General features: G+C 43.7%; 2 protein-coding genes across 2 annotated transcripts in view; both read left to right on the top strand.

Moving 5' to 3' along the window:
- The window catches only part of EHMT2 (euchromatic histone lysine methyltransferase 2), a 72,547-nt gene extending 61,806 nt beyond the window's left edge, over positions 1-10,741 (top strand). Inside the window, exons 20-28 of the mRNA XM_042449104.1 lie at positions 1,284-1,438; positions 1,533-1,700; positions 3,294-3,438; positions 3,795-3,872; positions 5,193-5,308; positions 6,054-6,140; positions 7,193-7,271; positions 7,940-8,115; positions 8,944-10,741. Of these exons, the coding sequence (XP_042305038.1) occupies positions 1,284-1,438; positions 1,533-1,700; positions 3,294-3,438; positions 3,795-3,872; positions 5,193-5,308; positions 6,054-6,140; positions 7,193-7,271; positions 7,940-8,115; positions 8,944-9,124 (1,185 nt within the window). The 3' untranslated portion in view covers positions 9,125-10,741. The remainder of the gene's footprint in view (positions 1-1,283; positions 1,439-1,532; positions 1,701-3,293; positions 3,439-3,794; positions 3,873-5,192; positions 5,309-6,053; positions 6,141-7,192; positions 7,272-7,939; positions 8,116-8,943) is intronic.
- A 4,485-nt stretch (positions 10,742-15,226) lies between these two features.
- SLC44A4 (solute carrier family 44 member 4) overlaps positions 15,227-23,399 on the top strand; it is a 54,991-nt gene continuing 46,818 nt past the window's right edge. The window contains exon 1 of the mRNA XM_042449105.1: positions 15,227-15,377. Coding sequence (XP_042305039.1) covers positions 15,311-15,377 — 67 coding nt within the window. The 5' untranslated portion in view covers positions 15,227-15,310. The remainder of the gene's footprint in view (positions 15,378-23,399) is intronic.

The following is a 23,399-nucleotide window of genomic DNA, read 5'->3' as shown; positions in this document are numbered from 1 at the left end:
CAGCTATTCAGCAACATGCCTCCTTGGTTTACTCTACATCAGGCCAGTTCTTGAATTTTAATCAGTGGCTGAAATGAATTAACTTCATGAATCCATGTACTGTATATAAAACCTCAGTGTAGAAAAAAACACCATACTTTTTGAGTCAGAACTACTTAAAAAACAAGTCTCACTGCTCTCAGTGTGAACTTCATGAATCCATATACAGTCCGCCCTTCTTATACACAGATTGATTATACACAGATTCAAGCATCCACAGTTTGAAAATGCTCAAAAAAAGTATAAATTTTAAGTATCAAACCTCGATTTTCCATTTTTTATAAGGGACACTATTTTACTATGTCATAGTTAATGGGACTTGAGCATCAACAGATTTTGTTATACATGGGGGATCTTGGAACCTAACCCCGGCGAATAACAAGGATCCACTGTATATAAAAACTCAGTGTAGAAAAAACCTCCATGCTTTTTGAGTCAGAACTACTTAAAAAACAAGTCTCATTGCTCTCAGTGGGATGTCTTCCCCTGAAAAACTGCAGAATTGTGGTCTTACTAGCCTTAGCCCTATAGATTTAGTGCCACCAGAAAGAAGGTCCTGCCCTACTCACAAAACCCAAATCAGATGTTGCAAGAAATGTGTGCCTTCAAGATATTTCCAGTTTACAATGACCCTAAGGTAAATCTATCACTGTGTTTTCTTGGCAGGATTTCTTAACTGGGGTGGAGGGTTTTGCTTTTGCCTTCCTCTGAGGCTGAGAGAGTGTGACTTGGCCAAGGTCACCCAGTGGGTTTCCATGGCCAAATGGGGATATGAACCCTGGTCTCCAGAGTTGTAGTCCAAAGCTCAGACAACTGTAGCAAGCTGGCTCTCTACTAAACTAACGGAGTCATTATGTAAAAATGCATGGATGTTTGGTCTCCTGGGATATGTTGACTCACTGTCCTCTTCCTTTAACTCAAGGGCTGACAACATAAAGGCTGCATGTAGCCCTTCCATTTTTACATCCCCTAAAGACCCTCCCCACTGTTGCCTGGAAAACAGTTTTGTTCTTGTTTTATTTTATTTTTAATTTAAATAAGGAGGAGCATAATGCATGTGGATTCTGGTGCTCCCTATTTTGGGCAATCAGCCTCTGAAGATGCAGTAACTGGATTTGAAGCTAATAGTGGTTCCCATTCTCTTCCAGATTTGATTTTTCAGTGTTTTGTGACACAGTTGGGAAGTCTGAGGCTTGCTGAAGTTGCGCACCCTCGCTTTAACCCCTTTGACTTCTCCCAAACAGGAAGAGAACATTTGTTTGCACTGGGCCTCTTTCACAGGCAGTGCTGAAATCGCTGAAGTTCTGCTGAATGCCCAGTGTGACCTCCATGCTGTCAACTTCCATGGAGACACGCCTTTGCACATAGCAGCGCGGGAGAGCTACCACGAATGTGTCCTGTAAGATATTGGGCCTCTTCCTATTGTGAAGTAGGACAAGATTAGTTTGGATGTTCTGACACTTTTGCTGTAACCCTCTTCCACCTTCCCACAGTCTGTTCCTCTCACGGGGTGCGGACACTGAGATGCGCAACAAGGAAGGAGATTCACCTCTGGACCTGACCCTGGAGAACTCGGAGGTGTGGTTTGCCCTGCAGCTTAACCGCAAGATCCGTCAGGGGATCCTTAACCGCTCCATCCGCACAGAACGCATCATTAGCAGGTGGGCAGTGCCAGTGGGCTTCTGGATTGTATGTGAGTGAGCTGGGCAGAAGGGAAGGAATGTTGGGCACATGCTTGTTTTTGATACCTCCTGCTTGATAAGGCTGTGTCTGCATCTCTGTTCTTGAGTCACCTGCTGGGTTGAGAGGAGTCAAATTCATTTCAAAAATCTATCTTCTCCTCAGAATTATAGGCTCCTTCCTCATAACACAGAACAATTCAGATTTCAGCTATTTTGTGTGAAAAGTTGGGGGGAGCAGGGAAACAGTATTGCTTAATTTCATCAAATCAAATAATCATAGCAGAATCATAGAGCGAGAAGAGACCCCAGAGGCCATCCAGTCCAATCCCCTGCCAGGCAGGAAGACATAAAATAAAGCGCTCCCAACGGATGGCCTTCCAGCCTCTGTTCAAAAACCTCTAAGGAAGGAGACTTCACCACTTTCCAAGGGAATTCCACTGTCAAACAGTTCCTACTGCCAGGAAATTATTACTAATGTTTAGTTGGAATCTCTTTTCCTGTAGTTTGAAGCTATTGCTCATAGAGCTGGAAGGAACCCATAGGCTATCAAGTCTAAACCCCCTTGCTCAGTGCAGGAACTCAAGTTAAAGTATCCCCAGTAGCTAGATGACCAGTATCTTTTTTGAAGATGTCCAGACAAAGAAACTCCATCACTTTTTTTAGGTAGTTGGTTTCATTGTTGAACAGCCCTTACTGTGGGGCAGCAGAAAACAAAACTGCTCTCTCCTCTTGGTTGTAGTACAGTTGTAGTACAGAGTTGTAGTATAGTGCTCAAACCACAACGCCACACTGGTACAGCATATTAAAATACAAAACACAAGTAAAAACACATAAACCTACAGTTAAAATACAATACTATAAAACCATTAAAATACACTCATAAGAGTACATACGCAAATTAAAGAATCATGATTTAAAATTGACTGGGTAGACCTACCGGAAGGGATATATATTTGATGCTGTTTTAAATGCAGTCAGCACATTGCTTCCAGCTGGTCAATCCACAGTCAGGGGGCAGCAGACAAAATAGTCCTCTGGGAAACCGTTGCCAGTCTTGTCTTGTCTGGTTGGAGCAAACATTTCCCAGAGGACTTGAGTGTACAGGACAGATTATATGGCTGGAGACAATCCTGTAGGCAGCCTGGACCCAAACCGTATAGGGCTTTAAACTTTCTACTTTGTTTGGAAACTAGTTGGCAGCCAGTGGAGTGACTTTACGGTTGGTATAATATAATTACTCTTGGGTGTACTCGTAATCTGGCTGCTATATTCTGAACCATTTGGAGTTTCCTGATTTGGTACAAAGGTAGCCCAATGTAGAGTACTGTACATTGCAAAAGTCCAGCTTTGAGGTTATCAGTATGTGCACTACCATCTTCTTTCTTTAGGCAATGAAAACATATTTGCTGTGGCTTACAAATAATAAAACAGCTATGAGCAAAAATAAAATAATAATTTGAAAAACCAATTTAACCTAGTCTTACATGATGCCAGCACCAAACTGGCTCAACTGTGATGCAAATTTTAAAAACAGCTACAACTCCAGTCACCATTTCTGCCATCTTTTTGCAGGGATGTGGCCCGTGGCTATGAAAATGTGCCTATCCCCTGTGTCAATGCCATAGATGACGAGCCATGTCCGGAAGATTACAAATACATCTCTGAAAACTGTGAAACTTCCACCATGAACATCGACCGGAACATCACCCATCTGCAGGTACTTGCATGAGCTTTATCCTTCTGATGAGCATGATTTTTCAAGGCAAAATAAAGGGAACACCATAAGTTACTTCTGAAAATAGATTTGAGCTATGAATGAGAAAATAATGCCCTCTCTTGATTTTGAAAGTTTTGAAGATAAAGGTTTTTTCAAAACAAAACTGGCTCAAATACAGCTCTCAAGCTATCTTTGCCTGCCAGTGGAACAAGGGGAAGGAGAGAGCTAGCCTAGCATCCTCTGGAAAGGAGTGCCACAGGGTGGAGACATCCACTGAGAAGGCTGTCTTGTATGTCCTCACCATTATACCTCAGGTGTCACTTTTGTCTTACATCTCTTCTTTTGGCACTTCCCAGCATTGTACATGTCAGGACGACTGTTCCTCTAGTAACTGTCTGTGTGGGCAGCTGAGCATCCGCTGCTGGTATGACAAGGTGAGTGCTCAGGTTGGGGCTGGGGCATGGGTGACTTATTATTTGGCAAGAAATTAGTCAACAGAGAGAAGTCTAGGTATTAACTAGAGATAATGCAAGAAATTCATGGGGGTAAAAGCTTTGGAAAGATACTTTTTGGGCAACATTTCCCAGTATCCTCTAGGTGGGGAAGAGCTGCCCCCAAAATTGGATTCCTTAATTTCACTGCCTTTATTTCATCTGTTCTTGGGCTATTTCAGGGAGGTGACACACAGAGAATCCATGAAAGAGAGAGAGAGTTGGCCTCCTCAGACATCTGAAAAAGCTCATACCACACCAGGAAGACCTTGTGCCAAACTCCAGAGCCCCTCCTATCACACAGCTTATCTTCCTTGCTCTTGTTAAATACTCCCCTTCTTTCACCATGTGAGCAGGCAGCAACAAGGACAAAAAAGAAAAAAATGGAGTGCACTTTTATGCATGTTGCTAGGTGTTCTGGGATCCTAATGGGGGAGATGCACATCAAATATATAAATATAGCACGACCCCCATATCCATGCAGGATATATTTCTGGACTTACTGTAGAAATGCAAAACTACAGATAATAGCAAACCCTTTTGAAATGAATGACTTCTGGCAGAAGTTGACCATAGAGTTGTACTAGAGGACCTAGAGATTCCAAGAGAGAGCACATTTCTAGGAATATTTAAGTCCTCCAGTGTGACTCTATGATCAACATCTGCCAGAAGCATACCATAGAATTGCGCTGAAGGACCTAGAAAATCTCTAGAGAGAACATGCTTTTTCAGACATGGGTAAGTGAAACCGTAGGTATCAGTTCCATGGATACGGTACATTAATAAATTCCTGGGATCTGAAACATCAGTTACTACAATCTCTGAGTCTTTTAGTTCTGGGTGATTCTTCTAGGAGCTGAGGTCTACAATACCTTGAAAGACAGAAACTGAGAATCAGTACCTTGAAACACGTCCTCAGAATCCTTTGCATTATTTCCACATTTTGAGGCACGAGTGCTGCTGTTCTCGGGTGGCAGATCAACAAGAAATTACTCTCTAAATATGGGAAATGCTCAGATCCTTGCTCTAAATGATGTCTTTTCCTACAGACCAAAATTCCATTTAGGAGACATGCAGCTAGCACTACTTGTTTTGTTTCAGGCAGGATTCTGTCTCTGGAAACAAACAAGGAAATGTTAGTCAGGCCCATGTACCACTCCATAGCAGATAAGGGATTACAGATATGGGAAAGTGGGAGAAAACGGCTCTTGCCATAACTCCTCAACGGCTAACACAGCTTCTTTTTTGTTCCTTCACTTTCAGGATGGACGTTTACTGCAAGAGTTCAACAAGATTGAGCCACCACTGATCTTTGAATGTAACCAGGCCTGCACATGCTGGAGAAACTGCAAGAACCGGGTGGTGCAGAGCGGCATCAAGTGAGCATTTTTTGCCATCTCTGGGGAGGGGAGGGGGACAGGGTGTTCTTCATAGTCTCCTGAACTGCAACAGTTGATTCTGGATGTACAAATGGATCTTAACCAGAAAAGTTCCTTTAACAGGAATGGATTTTTTTTGTTTCTGTTTTTTGAAGGGGGGATTATAGAAGTTGTAGTCCAAAAAATTAATTCTACTAACTCCTAAACTTTTTAAACTTTTATTATTTCCCACCCCAAATTAACAATGTATTTATAACAATATGTCTTAATACAATTATACATGATCAATCATATTACCTATAAATAATATGTACAAATCGGCCCTCCATATCAGCAGGCTAGCCATCTGCGGGCCCCATCCCATTACTGTCAGTAGTGGCACATGCACTCAGCCACGCTAACTCAACCACACAAATGTCAGTGTCCATTGGTGGTAATGGGACTTGAGGTCTCTTGTTTTTGGTATCCGCAGAGGGGTCAGGAACCCAACCCTCACCAATATGGAGGACCCACTGTATCTATATGTATCCATGCATCCATTCACCATCATGCAATGTTTATTATCAGTTACTGGATTTTTGGCGTAGCAGATATAATACATTAACACCAAAAATCCTGTTCATTAGCTGGAGGCCCATCTTCACCATTCAGCATTTATTTTCTAAGCTCTAGTTTTGCAGTTTTTAAAACTAACTCTTTTTCTTTCTCTCTCTGTTTTGTTCCCTTATGTTCTCCTTCACCACAGGGTCCGTTTACAGCTATACCGCACTGCGAAAATGGGTTGGGGTGTTCGAGCACTACAGACGATCCCCCAAGGAACCTTTATATGCGAGTGAGTGGTGATAGGGGAGAGGGAGACTATGGCCTGTTACAGACAGGCCAAAATAAAGCTGCTTCGAATCACTTTGGAGATATGGTATTTCAATGATGCATGCGTCCTAAGAGTCCAAAAGCTGCACCAAAGCTGCACTCCAGTCCTTAGAACTGGCACGTGGCTTTGGTGCGGCTTTTGGACTCTTAGGACGCATGCATCATTGAAATACCATACCTCCAAAGTGACTTGAAGCATCTTTATTTTGGCCTGTCTGTAACAGGCCTTTGTCTCCTTTTCTGAGTCTTTAGATGTATCTGAGAGAGTAGGAAACAGTTAACAGATCTGTTCTAGGGCTGGTGCTACCCTTTTGCAGAGGGAGTCAATTGCTTTGAGCTGTAAGAATTCTTTATTCCAGTAGGGGAAGTTATTACAGGTTGTTACTTGCTTTTTAATTATTATATTTACTTTCTTGCTCTTATATTTTTGCTGCCAATAATGAGAGATGTTTATTGGATATTTTGTTTCATGTGCCCAATAAAGTTGGCTGGCTTAGGTTTTTGTTTTGTGGCTTTAAGTCATTTCTGACTTATGGCAAACCTAAGGTGAACCTATCACAGGGTTTTCTTGGCAAGTTTCTTCAGAGGGGGTTTGAGGCTGAGAGAGTGTGACATGCCCAGGGCCACCCAATGGTTTTCCATGGCTGAGTGGGGCTCCAGCCCTGTTCTCCAGAGTCATAGTCCTATGCTCAAACTACTATACGACATTAGTTGTCTGCACCTTGCCCTCTCCCAACTCACTTCATGTTCTGCTTAAGGCAGAACTCTAACATGACTATGCTGTGGAATTGCTAACATAGGCCATATATCATTGCACAGCCAGATGCACAACTCAGGATGATGTGTAAGCCCTGTGTACAATGGTTGATGAGTTCTAGTCAAAGAATAATTTATGAGCAAGATGGAATTGTTGCCATACCACTCAGTAGTTTGGTAGCATAGATGAGTAATTTTTTAACAACTATGCTTTCATCTTCTGTGTGTGTGTGTGTTTTCTTGCTTGTGCTACCCCAGGTATGTAGGGGAACTTATTTCTGATGCAGAAGCTGATGTGAGGGAAGATGACTCCTACCTGTTCGATTTGGACAATAAGGTGAGGTTGTTCATATTCCTGGATGGGAGTCAAGAGTCGATCCAAGGAGAATTAATCCATGTCTTAAACAGTCCTCAGTTTGGAGAATGGCTGTCCCTTGGGAGGGGAAAGTGACAGGAAGCACCCTAATTTGAAGCCCCCCCCCCCCAAAAAAAAAAAAAAAACCAGTTGATCTCCCAAAGGCCAGTCAACCCCGATTTTTTTAAAAAAATTAAAAATGTAATTTAAAAAAAAATAGAAAAAAAATATTAAAGGCTCCAGTGTTTTTAAACAACTGTGGGTTTGGTGGGTTTTTTGTTTTTTTGTTTTGTTTGTTTGTTTGTTTGTTTGTTTTTGGCAATTTAGCCCACCACAGAACCTGTATGACCCATAATATTTCAATTTTCATCTGTAGTCAATCTCAAAATGACAACATGAGGTGGTGTGACATCACTTACAGCTGCCATTTTGAGAGGGATTGTAGAGGAAAGCAGGGTATTTGGGCTTGCTGTAGGATGGGTCTTCCTTATAGAGAGATTGTTTGAAATTGGCCCCTGGCTCATATGCATTGCCCACCCCGGACTAAAACATCATCCACTGAGCTTTCATGGCTCAGTAAAAGTTTCGGGCTGCCTGAGTTCTAACTGTGCCTTACTCTTTTCTCCCCATCACCATCACCACCCTGGAAGGATGGCGAGGTATACTGCATCGATGCACGTTATTATGGCAATGTCAGCCGCTTCATCAACCACTTGTGTGACCCTAACATCATCCCTGTACGGGTCTTCATGCTGCACCAGGACTTACGTTTCCCCCGCATTGCCTTCTTCAGCAGCCGGGACATTCAGACTGGTGAAGAGCTAGGGTCAGTAAAGGGAAGCATTTGTGGGGTATGGGTGAGGTGCTGGGGTAAATGGGGATGAATGCAAAGAAGGGACAGGAATGGAGGGAGAAGATGCAGCTGGTAACATCAACAGGAAGAAGGAGAACTGTGTGTGGTGTGTGTTGTATTTTCAGAATATATCCAACTATAAGAATGGATCAGTCTCATGGTAGGACCAGAGTTTGGAAAAGCTTTTTAAACTATGATTCCTAGGTAGATTCAAGGAGTCATGAAGCCCTCCAAGATGTTTTGGACTGCAGATCCAAGCAGCCCAGGGAAGCATTGTCTGTAGTAGCAAATGCTGGGAATTTTAATCCAGCATCTGGAGGACTGTGTTGCTCCCAGCCCTGTTCTAGATAACACAGCATGATGTGTATGCCTTCAAGTCACATATTGACTTATGGCAATCTCATTAACTTTGTAGGGTTTTTCTTAGGCAAAGAATACTCAGGTTGTTTTGCCAGTTCCTTCCCCATAAAATGATACAAATCTGTGAGGGTCAACTAAAGATGAGTTACTTGGCTGAAGATCCCCTAATATGCTGTATTAAGTGAGCAGGAGTTTGTCCCCCCCAATTCTTTGGTCAAAGTCCAACCTGTAGATGAAATCTCTTATTGCAGCCTTCCCTGATCCAGTTCCTTCCACATTCTTTAGACTCCATTTCCATCAGCCTTACCTGATCTGGCAGATAGTCAGAGATTATGGGAGTGGTAGTCCAAAATATCCAGCAGGCACCATGCTGGGGAAGACTAATCTCATAGTCAGAAGGTGATACCCCCCTTACTCTGAGCCTTTCTTTCCTCCCTGCAGATTTGACTACGGTGACCGTTTCTGGGATATCAAGAGCAAATACTTCACCTGCCAGTGTGGCTCAGAGAAGTGCAAACACTCAGCGGAGGCCATTGCCCTAGAGCAGAGCCGCCTTGCTCGCCTTGAAGCCCACCAGGATGTTTTGCCCGACAGCAGCAGCCTTCCTGCTGCCCAGGCATAACTAAAGCTGGGGCCCAGCTGCCAATCCTGAACTTTGGGACTCTTTTCCCCCCCTTCCCAACCCTGCTCCCACATTCTTCCACCAACCGTAGGCAGTTCCTCTACAGCCAGGGGTTTTGAATGAAGGGCTTCTCTTCTCCGTGCATATTTTTCCTCAAATCAGGTTTTGAATTATGTGGCCCTACAGATCATGTTGAAACTGCAATACCCAGTGTTCCTTATGATTGGTTATGCTGATTGAGGCTGCTGGAACTTGCAGCCCTACAACAACTGGAGGGCCTCATATTCCTGCACCTGGCCTTGGAGGGAGCATCCAGTTGGTGGAAGGTGAAGAGAGATGAGAGAAAGAAATCTCTGTTCCAGGAGGTGAAAGAAAGGGAGGAGATGGGGGAAAGGCCATCTTCTCTGAAGAGAAGGAAATCTTTCACATACGAGATTTATGAATGTGAAGAACCAGCAGCTGAGGTTCTGGGATTCTTTCCTCAAGCAATTTGTCCTTCATTATGTGTGTATGCAGCCTTTTCCTTGTTTGGAGGCCAAATTAATGTTTAGGTTTTGGTAACAAACGGTTCTGTTTTGAATTGGATCCAGAAGTCAGTCTCATTCCCTCTAGCCCTTTCTGCGGCTGATTCTGTCACAACTGCTCCAGCTGACAGATATTCCAGCTTGCCAAGGCAGGAAGCAAAAGTATCCCATCTGAACTCCAAGTGAGTGTCACCAGTTGTATGAATGTGTGTTTCAGAACCAAACAAAGGCTCCGGACACTTTAACTATGCATAGAAGGTCTCTAGTAGAGGAGTGAGCAACATGCAAGCCTCATATGCCCTCTGCTTGCAGTTTTGGGCTGTGCTCATCCACCCTATTGCCACCACCAAAACAGCTGCCACACTGTCAAGCTACTCAGCATATGCTATGCTATAGAAATGTGCCACCTCATTTTCAGGTTGAATCCTCCTCCCAGAAATACCATTTTGCTTGGCAAAATCAAGGCATGTGCTCTCCAAGTTTCACCCTTCTGCTACTGAAGAAGTCGCACACCGCTAGCACAAAACCTCCACAGTTCTTCTTGCTTGCTCCCTGAGAATGCATACAAAAATCAAGATGGCTGTCCAGCTGCAGCCAAGCCACAGAATATGGAAGGAGGAGGTCACATTTCCCTTGGTGGGGTCACCGTTTTGGTTCTGTTCCAAAATATTGTTGTCACCTTCTGGTGGTTGGAACCATGTGTGTACATTACTGTCTTAACTTTTCTATCTGATTGGCTTGAAAAACTTGTGCACACATGGTCTTTTTTCCTCCTGCTCAAGTTAATGTCTTTTCTTTTCAGTAATGAAAGACGTAGTTTTGTATTGGAGCCTTGCCTCAATCATTCTTTGTTTCCAGACCTCCACTTTGAAGGCTGCAGTTGTCAGAGCCACTTCCTTTCCTTTCAATACCTGGAACAGCAGTAGAAGTTCTGATTCACTTTGAAAGGGGACAACCTTCTCTCTTTCTCTCCCTCTCCCTCCCTTCTTTTTTCTATGGATTTTCACATTTGAAGTTTTTTTTAATTGTAATTTTTTTCTGGGGCCATAAAACTAATAAATGTTGGCATCTGGTGATTTTGATACAAACACAAGCAAAGAATGTGGATGGTGGATTTTATGTCTTACTCTATTCCTCCTGTTTCAGTGAGACATCATCCATTTAGTGTTAACTTGCAAAACTTCTGCAAGGCTGACATTTCTCTGGAGCATCCATTATTGGGAGGGTGGGGGCGATCCGAGCAATGAGGGAGGACAACATTTGCACCCCTTCACTATGCTGCCAAGGTTGGAGCATTCACCTGACCATCGGTAGGCCAGCTTTGCTGTAGACTTGGCTGACAGAGTGATGGGATTGAGTTCTGGGTTTTCAGGGGCAATCATAGAGCAGCTTCACTTATGTCCAGATTGTAGGTCAGATTGGAGAGACAACTTTTAAGTTTTAAAAGACTTGAGACCTATAAAGAACACTTGGGAAACTCCAGCTTCTAGGCTCACTGAGGTGGCTCATTTGCCTTATGGAGGGTCCTGAACACAGGAGTACAGATTGAATCTCCCTTATCCAAAATGCTTGGGACCAGAAGTGTTTTGGATTTTGTGTTTTTTCCAGATTTTGGGATAGCTACATATATATAATGAGATATCTTGGAAATGAGACACAAGTCTAAACAAGGAATTCATTTTTGCTTTGTATACATCTTATACAGAAAACCAGTATGGCGTAGTGGTTGAACATTGGACTGCAACTCTGCAAACCAAGGTTTGATTTCCACTTGGCTATGAAACTCGTTGAGCGATCTTGAGCAAGTCGCATGCTCTCGGCCTCAGGGGAAGGCAATAGCAAATCTATGAATACGTCTTGCCTAGAAAACCCATGACAGGGTTGCCTTGGGGTCTCCATAAGTTAGAAATGACTTGAAGGCACACAGTGCACACACAGATAAACCTTATACACGTAGCTAGAAGGTAGTTTTATACACAGTATATTTAATAATTGTGTACATGAAACAAATAAAAAAGCAAAGGTGTTACTTAGCCACCCATTTGGACAATTTTGGAGGTTTGCCTTAGGGTCGCCATACGTCAGAAATGACTTGAAGCACATAGCACAGGCACCGTATATAAATAGCCAGAAGGTACTTTTATACACAATGGTTTTTTTAGTAATTTTGGGCACGAAACAAATCGGAAAAACAATGGTGTCACTTAGCCACCCATGTGGACAATTTTGGATTTGGGGGAATTTTGGATTTCTTGATAAGGGAAACTCAACCTGTATGTCTCTTAGAAAATATTTCATGTTTCAGTACCTGCTTTTTTAAAAAACAAACACGGTATTTAAAATACAAGTGCCTTTAAATTGTCTCTGATCTGATCTCTAGTCTGGACATAAATTATTTAAGAGAAGAATAACTCTGGAGAGAAAATGGAGATGTGGGGGCTACAGGAAAAGCTCGCAGACTTGATGGGGAATCTCCACAGGCCAAATTTCAGATTGTGCATGTTTTCCCATCTCTGGTGCCTACAGATTGGCCGATGCAACTCCCCAAGCATGGCTGATGGCAAGGGGGAATTGCGTGAGTTGCAATCCAAGAACATTGAGCCAAAGCTTTCCTGGTTGCGGTGGAGTTTTCTTGGCAAGATTTGTTCAGAGGGTGAGAGAGTGTGTCTTGCCCAAGGTTACCCACTAGGTTTCCATGGCCAAGTGGGGATTGGAACCCTGGTCTCCAGAGTCATAGTCCAACACTCAAACCACTACGCCATGCTGGAAGAAAGCTTCTAAACCCCCATTTGAATGATTAAGAATACTATTGTAATCTCATTTTTCTGAGATTCATTCCTTATTGAGTAAAAAGCACTCATGTGCAAGAGAGAGCTATCAGCAAGCTCAGAGAAACTGGATGTACAAAAATTCTAAAGGTATGATGCAAAAATGGACCAGTTAAGAATGAGTGTCCATTGTGGGACTACTTTATTCGTTTACTGGTTAGACTTACAGAGGTGGAATGGAGTATTCTGGAGGAAGGGTTGGCTGGAACATAGAAGGGGAACACAATGCTGCAAGATTTTGTTGCAGCCCCCACTCACTAAGTGAATTCGCAATTGCTATCTTGCCTGTTATTTAATGGGAACTAGTGGTGTGTATGGTTTGAGTGCTGAACTACAACTTTGGAGAGACCAGGGTTCAATTCCCACTTGTACATGAAACCCACTGGGTGACCATGAGCAAGTCACTTTCTCCGCCTCAGGGGAAGGCAAGGGCAAACCTCTGAACAAATCTTGCCAAGAAAACCCCATGATAGGCCTTAGAGTGGCCATAAGTTGGGAACAACTTGCAGGCACACAACGACAACAATTTCCTTTTATTGGTGGCTGTGTAGAAAGCTGCAAGTACCTTTTCACATTCTGAATGTCTCTCTGGATTTGGATGTGGGACAGTAGTGTTACAAAGTGATCAGGCGAGGGAGTTCTTTCCCTTTGGCCTATCCTGCCTCATCAGGTTGTCATACAAGACAAAATATCACACTTCTTGGAAACTTTATAACACCAGTGATACATTGAAGATTGCAAAATAACCAACCTAAGGTATTTCACAGAGCTTCACTGAGGATGCAAGTAATGTGCAGATATGTTGTAACTGAACAGGGACAGGAGGCGGTTGGGGGGAACGGAAAGTATATTGTTAAGATCCAACACATTTTTCCGTCAACAGGGTCGTAATACAGTAGTCTTAAACTGCCTCTTACTATTTGTTGTGTGTCTTCAAGTCATTTTTGACCAACGATGACCCTAAGACCCTATCATGGGGTTTTCTCAGCAAGTTTCTTTGGAAGATGGAGTTGTCATTGCCATTTGAGGTTGAGAGAGAGTGACCTGCCCAAGTACAAGCAACATAAACTTTATTTTTCTTCTCATGGAAGGTGAATTAAAGCTCCTAGTTGTGTGTTCTCCTTACAGTCTGCCTCTTACTCACTTACACATCCCACAACCATTTATTTACTCACTCATACTCCACCCATCAGTTTCACTGATGGCTTTGGTTGCATCTGCGCTACAGAAATAATCCAGTCTGACTCTGCTTGAACTACTAAGGCTCAATGCTATGGGATTCTGGGAATTAAAGTTTTGTGAGACATTTAGCCTTCTCCATCAAAGAGCTTTGATGCCACAACAAACTGCAGTCTTATGTGTCTAGCATGCAATACAGATAGACCTGTTTCCAGCAAGGAGGAAGGAAGGAAACATTGTGCCACCCGATTTATGAAATTCTGTGTGTGGCAACAAGTGCAAACTCCACCTCCTTCCCCAGGGGGCTGTGCAGAACTATAGCAAGACTAATAGGGTACTGCCCCTCCAGATGTTGGAAATCAAGAGACACAGCCATATTAAATATCAGCATGGAAAGGGATTTTGGAAACATTCAGGGATAGCTGTGTTGGCCATATAACAAAGTACAGTACAATAACATCCAAAACCCACCAACGGATATCTTTATCGGAACAACCAAAATGCACAAAATACATGATGCAAGCTTTCAAAGCTCCACTAGTTTCTTCATCAAGCAAAAGTGTTTTAAAAACTATACAGGAGGGGGAAAATATGACCATGTTAGTCACAGGCCTGCATTTTGTCAAGGTGGTGTTGGTGTATTGTTTTGTATTGAGACAGAGCAGAGAGATATCTATGAAGGCAGATCCCTCCTCCTCCAGGCAATGGGGCTAGGAGATAAATTTTGAACTCCATTATTTCTGAGATCCAAATGTCTCCATCCTTTGTGAAGTTACAGCGCCTTTTGTTAGGCAGAAAACACTGAAAGCCTCCATGCTTTGGCGTGGATTTTTAACACCTTTGCCTGATGAAAACCCAGTGGAGCCTTGAAATTTGGCCCTATGGCTAGGCTCCATAAAGGTATCCCTGTTTTGTAGATTTGGGATGTTATTGCACTTTGGTATACAGCCAACGCAGCTACCCCTGGATACGTTTCATGTTCTGAGGGGGATTGTGGGATTTTATTTTATTGTGTTGAATGGATGTAAGCCGCCTCAACCTTGTTGGAGAAGCGGGGTAGAAATAATAATAATAATAATGATTATGTGTCTACGGGGGACTTCTCAAAAGTTGAGGAAAATGAACATCCCTTTGCAACACACACAAATGATACTTCCTTTCAAACACCTTTGCTTGATGAAGAAGCCAGTGGAGCTCTGAAAGCTTGCATCATGTATTTTATGCATTTCGGTTGGCCCCACCATGGTATCCCTGTTTTGTGGATTTGGGATGTGGTTGTCCTTTTTATATATGGCCAACACAGCTCCCCCCTGAATAGGTTTCCAAAAATCCCTTTGTAGGCTGATATTTAATAGGGCTGTGTGTCTCTTTGCAATCCATCGGGGGCCAGATCCATCTGCTGGTCTTGGAGGGCAGAGGCTTGCCTTGTCCTGCAGGGGGCGTGGCTTGGGGAGGGCAGAGGTGTGTCAGGGGGCGTGGCCGAGAGGCAGGTGAGGAGGGCAGGTGTGTCTCCAGGTGGGAGGCGACGGAGGGCTGGTGGCTCTGCTAAGCAACAGGTTCCAGATCAGAACCCAGGAGCCTTCCATTCGGAGCAGTCCCTGAGGCTTCTTCTCAGATGGAGAGGCTCTCCTGAGAAGTAGGGTCTCCTGCTGGCCATGGGGGCCAAGAAGAAGGAGGAGGAGGAGGAAGGGCAGGATGAGTCTTCCTCTTCTACCTCTTATGGTGAGTCCCACCAGGAACCTCCTCCCCTTTCCCCATCATCATCACCATCATCACCACCACCATCATGTTTTTATGGGGTGCCTCCAAGTCCTTGACCGACTTAGGAGAACCTATCCTGGGGTTTCCTTGGGCAGGTTTCTTCAGAGAAGGGTTTGCCATGGCCAACCCCAGAGGCTGAGAGAGTGTGACCTGCCCAAAGTCCCCCAGTGGGCTAATGGAGGATGTAATGTGAGGCTTGAAGGTAACATTCAACTTTGAGTGACTTTAAGTCATTTCTGACTCGTGGCGACCCTCTTGTGGGGTTTTCTTGGCATGTTTCTGCATCAGGGCTTAGCCCTGGCCTTCCCCTGAGGCTGAGAGAGTGTGACTTGGCCAAGGTCACCCAGTGGGTGTTATACAGGGTTTTTTGTAGTGACAAATGTAACGTGAGGATTGAAGTAATGTTCAGCTTTGTGCGTTCTGCACCTTCGAATCATTTCCAAATTATGGCAACCCTATCAAGGGATTTTCATTGCAAGGGTCTTCAGAGAGGGGTTTGCCATGGCTTTCCCATGAGGCTGAGAGAGTGTGACCTGCCCAAAGTCACCCCACTGGGTTTTATACAGGGGCTTTTGTAGTGACAAATGTAATTTGAGTCTTGAAGTAATATTCAGCTTTGTGTGTTGTGTGCCTTCAAGTCATTTCTGACCTATGGCAACTCTAAAGAGAATCTACCATGGGATTTTATTGGCAAATGTCTTCAGAGAGGAGTTTGCCAGCCTCAGAGGCTGAGAGAGTGTGACTTGCCTAAAGTCATTCCAGTGGCTCAGTAAAACTAAGGTGGAGGGAAGAAAGGGATTTGTGGAGGAAAGGATGAAGGACTTATTAAGGAACCCAGGCTGAGGTCCCAAACATTGCTTCTTGGAGATACTTTGGTTGAAGGTTTGTAAACCGAGGCTGGATGGCCATCTGTTGGGAAAGCTTTGGTTGCGTCTTCCTGCATGGCAGAATGGGGTTGGATTGGATGGCCCTTGGGGATCTCTTCCAACTCTGTGATTCTGTATAAGTACAGTCTCATACCTTTAAAAAATAGAACTTAATTCCAAGAATTCAGAGGCATATTCAGAGTGAGTCTGGAATATCAGTAGGCAAAGGGATCTTGTGGCACCTTTGAGATCCACTGTTAGGAAAAAGTAGTACCATAAGCTTTTGTACACTGGGTTTACTTCCTTCATCTGAATAATAAATAATGAGTAAATAAATAAACTTTTCACTCACTCCAGTCTCAAAGGTGCTACAAGATCCCTTTACATACTTAATTCCAAGAAGTGGGGTGGAAAGACTTAGGGCTGAAGGACTGGGACCTTTGAAACTGAACTGACCTTGAAGGCCTTTGGAGCTCAGCTCAGTTCTTCTCTCCATCTGCCCCACCAGCTCTCCACTCTTGAGACTTTCTATATATCTATTTGGATAGATCAGGAAGTTGGCTGAATAAAACCGTCACGGTTGACTTTTTCTTCACAGCCTTCGTCAGTCGGATGCTGCTGTGGTTTGTTGTTGTGTGCCTTCAAGTCATTTCCAGCTTCTGGCAGCCCTAAGGTGAACCTATCATGGGTTTTCTTGTTCAGAGGAGGTTTGCCATTGCCTTGCTCTGTGGCTTAGAGAGTGTGGCTTGCCCAATGTCTCCCAGTAGGTTCTATGGCTGAGCTGGGGATCTAACCCAGGTCTCCAGAGTCATAATCCAGCAATCAAACTACTGTGCCACACTCGCTGTCAGTCAGGTGTTACTTAGATGTATCTGACTACAATTCCCAAACTACTGTTTCGGGTGGAGGTGATGGGGGTTTCTGGGATTTGCATTACAAATTAATAACTTCTCCAATGTTCTGGTCTCTACTGCAGATCTAACTTGCAAAGCAGCCACCCAAAGCATTCAGAGCCAGCCCAGGCTTTTTGCTACCTGAGGCACATGGATGTTATAGGATTACAGCTCCAACAATCACCAGCCCACCTGATCGGTGGCCATGTGGATTAGGGATTTTGAGTTTGCATGACAAAGAAGTAACTTGGCTACCTGCCTTAAGCATACAGGTACAGCCTAGAAATCTTGCTGCCTAGGGCACAAGGATCTTTAGGATCACAGTTCCCAGAATCCCCAATTTGGATTGGAAATTTGGATTGGAAACTCTGAATTTACCTGCCAAAGGAGTTGCCCCCCTCCCACCAAGAAAATCTGACTGGACTGGCAATTGATGGGTAATATTTTCAGCTATGGGAACAGCATGGTGTAGTGGTTTGAATGTTGGACGATTACTCTGGAGAAGCGGGTTCGAAACCCGGCGCAGCCATGTAGACTCACCTTGGGCAAGTCACACTCTTTCAGTCTCAGAACATGGCAATGGCCAAACTGAACCGAAGAAACTTGCCAGGAAAAACCCTTAGGGCAGCAGTTCTCAACCTGTGGGTCAAGATTCCTTTGAGGGTTGAACAACCCTTTCACAGGGGTCACCTATGACCATTGGAAAACACATATTTCCAATGGTCTTAGGAACCGAGACACCGAGACCGTAATTTTATGGTTGGGGGTCACCACAACATAAGGAACTATATTAAAGGGTAGCGACATTAGGAAAGTTGAGAACTACTGCCTTAGGGTCACCATAAGTCGGAAACAGCTTGAAGGCACACAGGCACAACAACAATCTTCCACTGCACCACAGGCAGGAGTCCAGTTTGGGATGCTGAAGACTGTGCGTCATACTCTGCCATATCTTCTAACAAAAGGGGACACTTGGAAAACTCTGGAAAAACATCATTCCCAACCCTCACCCTGCCTAATAACGGGGTTAGCCCTGCCAACATGACCAATTTTCTCTTGGTCATGACCAGGAAACATTCTGCCTTATACTAAATCAGCCTCTCTAGCCCAGCATACTCTATACATCCCAAAATGTGGCCTGTCCAAAATAAGTAAGATGGTGAAGCCCTTTGAGTGGCACTTTGTTATAACAAAAGAGCATGGAGGGTCTTACGGTCTAAACATGCACTGGAGAAATAATGCAGTTTCACAGTTCTTTAACTGTCGTGGCTCAGTACTGTGGAATTCTGGGACCTGTAGTTTGTTGTGGCACCAGAGCTCTCTGACAGAAGGCTTAATGTCTTACAAAACTACAAATCCCAGGGTGGCATAGCGTTGAGCCGTGGCAGTTAAAGTGGAGTCAAACTGCTTTATTTCTGCAGTGTGCATTAGACCGTAGTGAGAAAGCAAAGGAAGCTAATCATTGCTTACTGAGAAAGGAAGGTTCTGTCTATTATTTGTCTGTTTAATAAGTCACTTTTAAGTCATAATGTCCAAATAGTTCTTTGTACCAGTTGAGTAATGTTAGATTCTTTGAGGGGTGGACGATTTATTAGGTCGGGGGGGGGGTAAGCTAATTTCCCCCCTGCCACCTTTCTCCTAAAATGGACCCAAGGCAGCTCACAAAAGATACTTTAAAAACAGTATAATTTTTAAAACCAAATCAAAAACATAACATTAATATGTTTTAGATGGCGATGGTATTAATTTACTTGCTTGCCCATCTTGCTCACTCTTGTGTGTAGAGCCCTCATTTCCAACAGCATGAAGAGTAAAATGTGTCAACACCCTGAACATGGGGTGCAGTTGTTCATAGGCCCCTTGCCATAAAACATCAGAGCTTGGAGGAAATGTTGTATTTTTTTTACTACAGGCCCCAGAATCCCTGAACCAACATGGTACCAAAAAGGGATTTTTGAAGTACCAAAAAGGAATTTTTCCAGGTTTTATGAGTGTTTTGGAATAAGAAACCCAAGAGACAGGTTGAGAGAGAGGCTGCTCATATTAGGTGGATTAACAAGGCTTACAAGAGTGAAAACCATCTTGGTGAATAACTGATTTAGCTTCACAACTTTTGGTAGGTGTCTCCAGATCAGAGTTCAGGAGAATAAGCAAAATGCATGGTCCAGACCCCATATTACTAGCAGAAAACATCACCGACCTAGAACAGCTGCTGAGGAAGGTCAAGGAAGAAAGTGCAAAGGCAGGTGTACTGCTGAACATAAAACAAAAATAATAACCGCTGAACATCTCCATAAATTCAACCTAGACAATGAGGAAATAGAAAGAGTAAAAGTGTTCCTACTGTATCTTGGTTGGATCAAACATAGATCAGGATGGGGACTGCACTCAAGAAATCAGAAGAAGATTAAGAATGGGGAGGGAAGCTATGAAACAACTAGAAAAGCTCCTGAACAGCAAAGATATACAACTAAATATGAAAGTCAAAATCATATAAGCAATTGTATTCCCCATTACCATGTATGGATGCAAGAGCTGGACAATTTAACAAATGGATAAAAAGAAAACCAATTCATTTGAGATGTGGTGCTGGAGAAGAGTGCTGAGGATACTGTGTACAGCCAAAAAACAAAAACAAATAGGTAGGCCCTAGAACAGTTGAAGTCTGAAATTTTCCTGGAATCCAAGAATGATTAAATTGAGACTGTCATGCTTTGGCCACATCATGAGAAGTCAGGAGTCTTTAGAAAAGACATCTTGGAGATGTCTCATCCACAGGATCGCCTTGAGTCGAGATTGATGAGTGGAATGCTAGGAAAGGTGGAATGTAGGAGAACATGGGAGACCACACACTAAATGGATGGACTCTATTAAAGGGGTCATGGGTATGAATCTGCAAGAACTAAGAAGAGTAGTGGAAAGATAGGGAGTCTTGGAGATGTCTCGTCCACAGGGTCGCCTTGAGTTGAGATTGATGGGTGGTTACCAACAATGACAAATGGTTCAGAATGCCTCTTCTGCAAAGGACTGAATGCATGCAGTCTGGTGTGTGCTCAGTGCTCTGAATTCCCACCAGCCTTACATAGACTGATGAGAAGGATGGGCAAGACACTGGCAAGTGCTACACCAAATTCCCTGCTGCTTCCCATGCTCCTCTGGCTAAGCCTAGATTCGTGTTCTTTCTGGGGAGAGACCTGTTTCTAGCTTATGCTTCTCTGTATAGAACCAAGTGGCACACTAAAGTAACTTCCAAGGATATGAGGGGATCATGGCAGTGTGCTCTTGGGAAAGTTTGGAGAGCTTGGAAATTTAAAAAACAAACCAAAAACATTATAGCTCTCAGAATCCTTACTGGCTGGGGTGGGAGCGTCCAGGAATTATAGATTATAAAATTTTGATTTAAAGGTCTCAAAACCCTGAGAGAATGTGAGAAATATGCTACTGTAGGTTTTGCGTATGTGTGTGTGCCTTCAAGTTGCCTGTCGATTTAAGGTGACCCCATGAATTTCCTAGGTTTTTCTCAAGCAAGGAACACTCAGAGGTGGCTTTGCCAGTTCCTTTCTCTGACATAATAAATAGCTTACAGCACCTGGGATTCACTGGTGGTCTCCCATCCAAGTACTAAAATGGAAGGAAGAGAAAGAAACTGGGACATTGTAAAAGCAGTGGGAAAAGTGGGAGGAAAGAGAGGATTAATTGGGACTGTCCCTGCCAAATCAGGGCGCTTGGAGGCTATGTTTGTACTATTTACCTCTGGGCCTCCGGGCACGAGCCACAAGGATGAGCAGTAAGACTGTAAGCTCTTCGGATACTTAAAAGAGACAGGCTTTATTGGTTGCCCAAGGCATTGCCCTTTCATGGTTCTTTAGTTTATTTTTTTGGCATACTCTCAAAATGAATTGTACAGGCTGAGTCTCCCTTATCCAAAATGCTTAGGACAAGAAGTATTTTGGATTTTTGTGGATTTTGGACTACTTGTATTTGCATGTATGTACATAATGAGATATCTTGGAAATGGGACCTAAATCTAAACACAAAAATAATCTATGTTTCATAGTCACCTTATACACATATAGCCTGATTTCTATACGCACTATTTTAAATCACTTTGTGCATAAAACAACGTTTGTATACGGTGAACCATCAGAAAGCAAAGGGGCCACTGTCTCAGCTACCCATGAAAAAAGCTTTGGAATCTTTTGGATTTCAGAAGTCTGGAAAAAGGTGACTCAAGCTGTACTTATTGGTTAATGTTTGAACACTCCTCACTTCAGTGGCTTTGGTGTTTAAACTTTCTCAGCTTAGGCAAATGGCCACAAACTGGTAGCACTTGGGGGATGACGGCATTAGTGGAGGAGTTGTCCAGAGTGACAGGTTGGCATGTTTGGTTAGAAAGGCACTGCCCAAGAAAGTCAAGGGTGGAGGAAGGAGGTGAAGGCGGATATTTACTTACCTCTGTCCAGAGTCAGAACAAGGAAATGCTGGCGAGAAAGAGAAGGGAGAAGAAGAAGAAGAAATATTTTCTGGAAGTCTATAAAGCAATCAAGGTCACAGCACCCTTTTTCTTTAGTAGTGAGAAGGAAGCAAAGCCCTTTGACATGCGTATCGTATCTCTAAACTGAAAACAACAACAACAAACAAACCTTATATTGTGTGAATTATGGGGTGCCTTTTCCAACTGCATGGAAAATTTCAGTGTATTGAGGGTTTCATTTTAAATTTTGTTTATGTGATGTACCTTCAAGCCAACTCTGACTTATGGCGACCATATCATAGGGTTCCCTTGGCAAGATTCAGATTTATTTGTCCTGAGAATGTGATTTGACCAGTATCCCCCAGTGGGTTTCCATAGCCTAGCAAGGATTCAAAACTTGTTTTCCCCGAGTCCTAGTTCAACACTCAATCCACAATACCACACTGTTTAATATATACTTATCTTTTCTGACCACAATAAGAATTCCATTGTCTCACACCTTTCAAAAATAGACAAATGTTTGGCTTCCTTTGAATAGGGACACTCTGCAGTCAACCAGGCGAGTCAGCATGGCATAGTGCAGGGGTAGGCAACCTGCGGCCCGCGGGCCGGATGCAGCCCGGCGAGGCCTTGGGACCGGCCCCAGCCCGGTCCTGCCGCCGATTGCCGCTGGGGCCTTTGGGGGGGCAACTGTCTATAGAAGCCTCAGAAACATGCATTTATATTAACATTTTTTTAAAAATCAGCAAATTTTTTCACGTGTCCTCCATTTTTTTTTTAAAGTGTTCCATTTGAAAATTTTGTCCTACATTTGTCCTGGTTTATTTATATATATAATTTTTTAAATTATTTAATTATTTATTTTTTGGCTTCGGCCCCCCAGTTGTCTGAGGGACAGCAACCCGGCCCCTGGCTCAAAAAGGTTGCCTACCCCTGGCATAGTGGTTTGAGTGTGGGACTGAGGCTCAGGAGAGCTGAGTTCAGTTCCTAGTTCAGTTCCCAGCTCAGTCATGAAACCCACCAGGTGACCATGGTCAAGTCACATGCTCTCAGCCTCAGAGAAAGCTATGGCAAAGCTTCTCTGAACAAATCTTGCCAAGAAAATCCCATGATAGAGTTGTCATAAGTTGGAAACAACTTGGAAGCACAAAACAGCAAACAAAATATGACCAAAGCCAAACACTTCTGCTTCACAGCCATGTGGTTTGCTGGGAAATGGCATGACATATGTTTTGGGCACAGAATAGATTAGCTGAGACAACCATCTCTCAGTCTCTTTTTTGGTTGTTGTTTTGTTGTTTGCAAAAGAGCTGAAACATAAGAAGTGGTTGAAATTTTGGGGAAATGCTTGAGCTTCCAAGCAGGGTCATTGCCCCAAAATACTAACACTTGTTGATTAGTTTTGCATGAAAGCTGCTACAAAATATGGGTCTGGGTAGGGTTGCCATCCCTGAGGACCTCCAAACCGGGAAAAATGTAGGACAATGTTTTAAAATGTAGGACTTTTTTTTTTTAATTTCCTGGCTCAGCAAGGCCTTGGAGGACTCCGCGATTGCGGAGTCGCTTCCAGGGCCTCGACGGGGCCTGGGAGACAGCGTCTCCCAAGCCCTGGTGAAGCCTTCCAGGGCCTCGCTGGGGGGGGGGGGGGAACCCGGGGGCCGGGGCCAAACCAGGGCAGGACCGTGCGGACCTGCCCCGAGCCAGGAAAGTCCCACCCCCAGGCGGGATATGGCAAGCCTAGGTCTGGGGG

This window comes from Sceloporus undulatus, chromosome 2, assembly GCF_019175285.1.
Source record: "Sceloporus undulatus isolate JIND9_A2432 ecotype Alabama chromosome 2, SceUnd_v1.1, whole genome shotgun sequence".
Classification (NCBI taxonomy): Eukaryota; Metazoa; Chordata; class Lepidosauria; order Squamata; family Phrynosomatidae; genus Sceloporus; species Sceloporus undulatus.
Note: the sequence above shows the minus strand (reverse complement) of the source record. Positions and strands in the feature narration are given on the sequence as shown.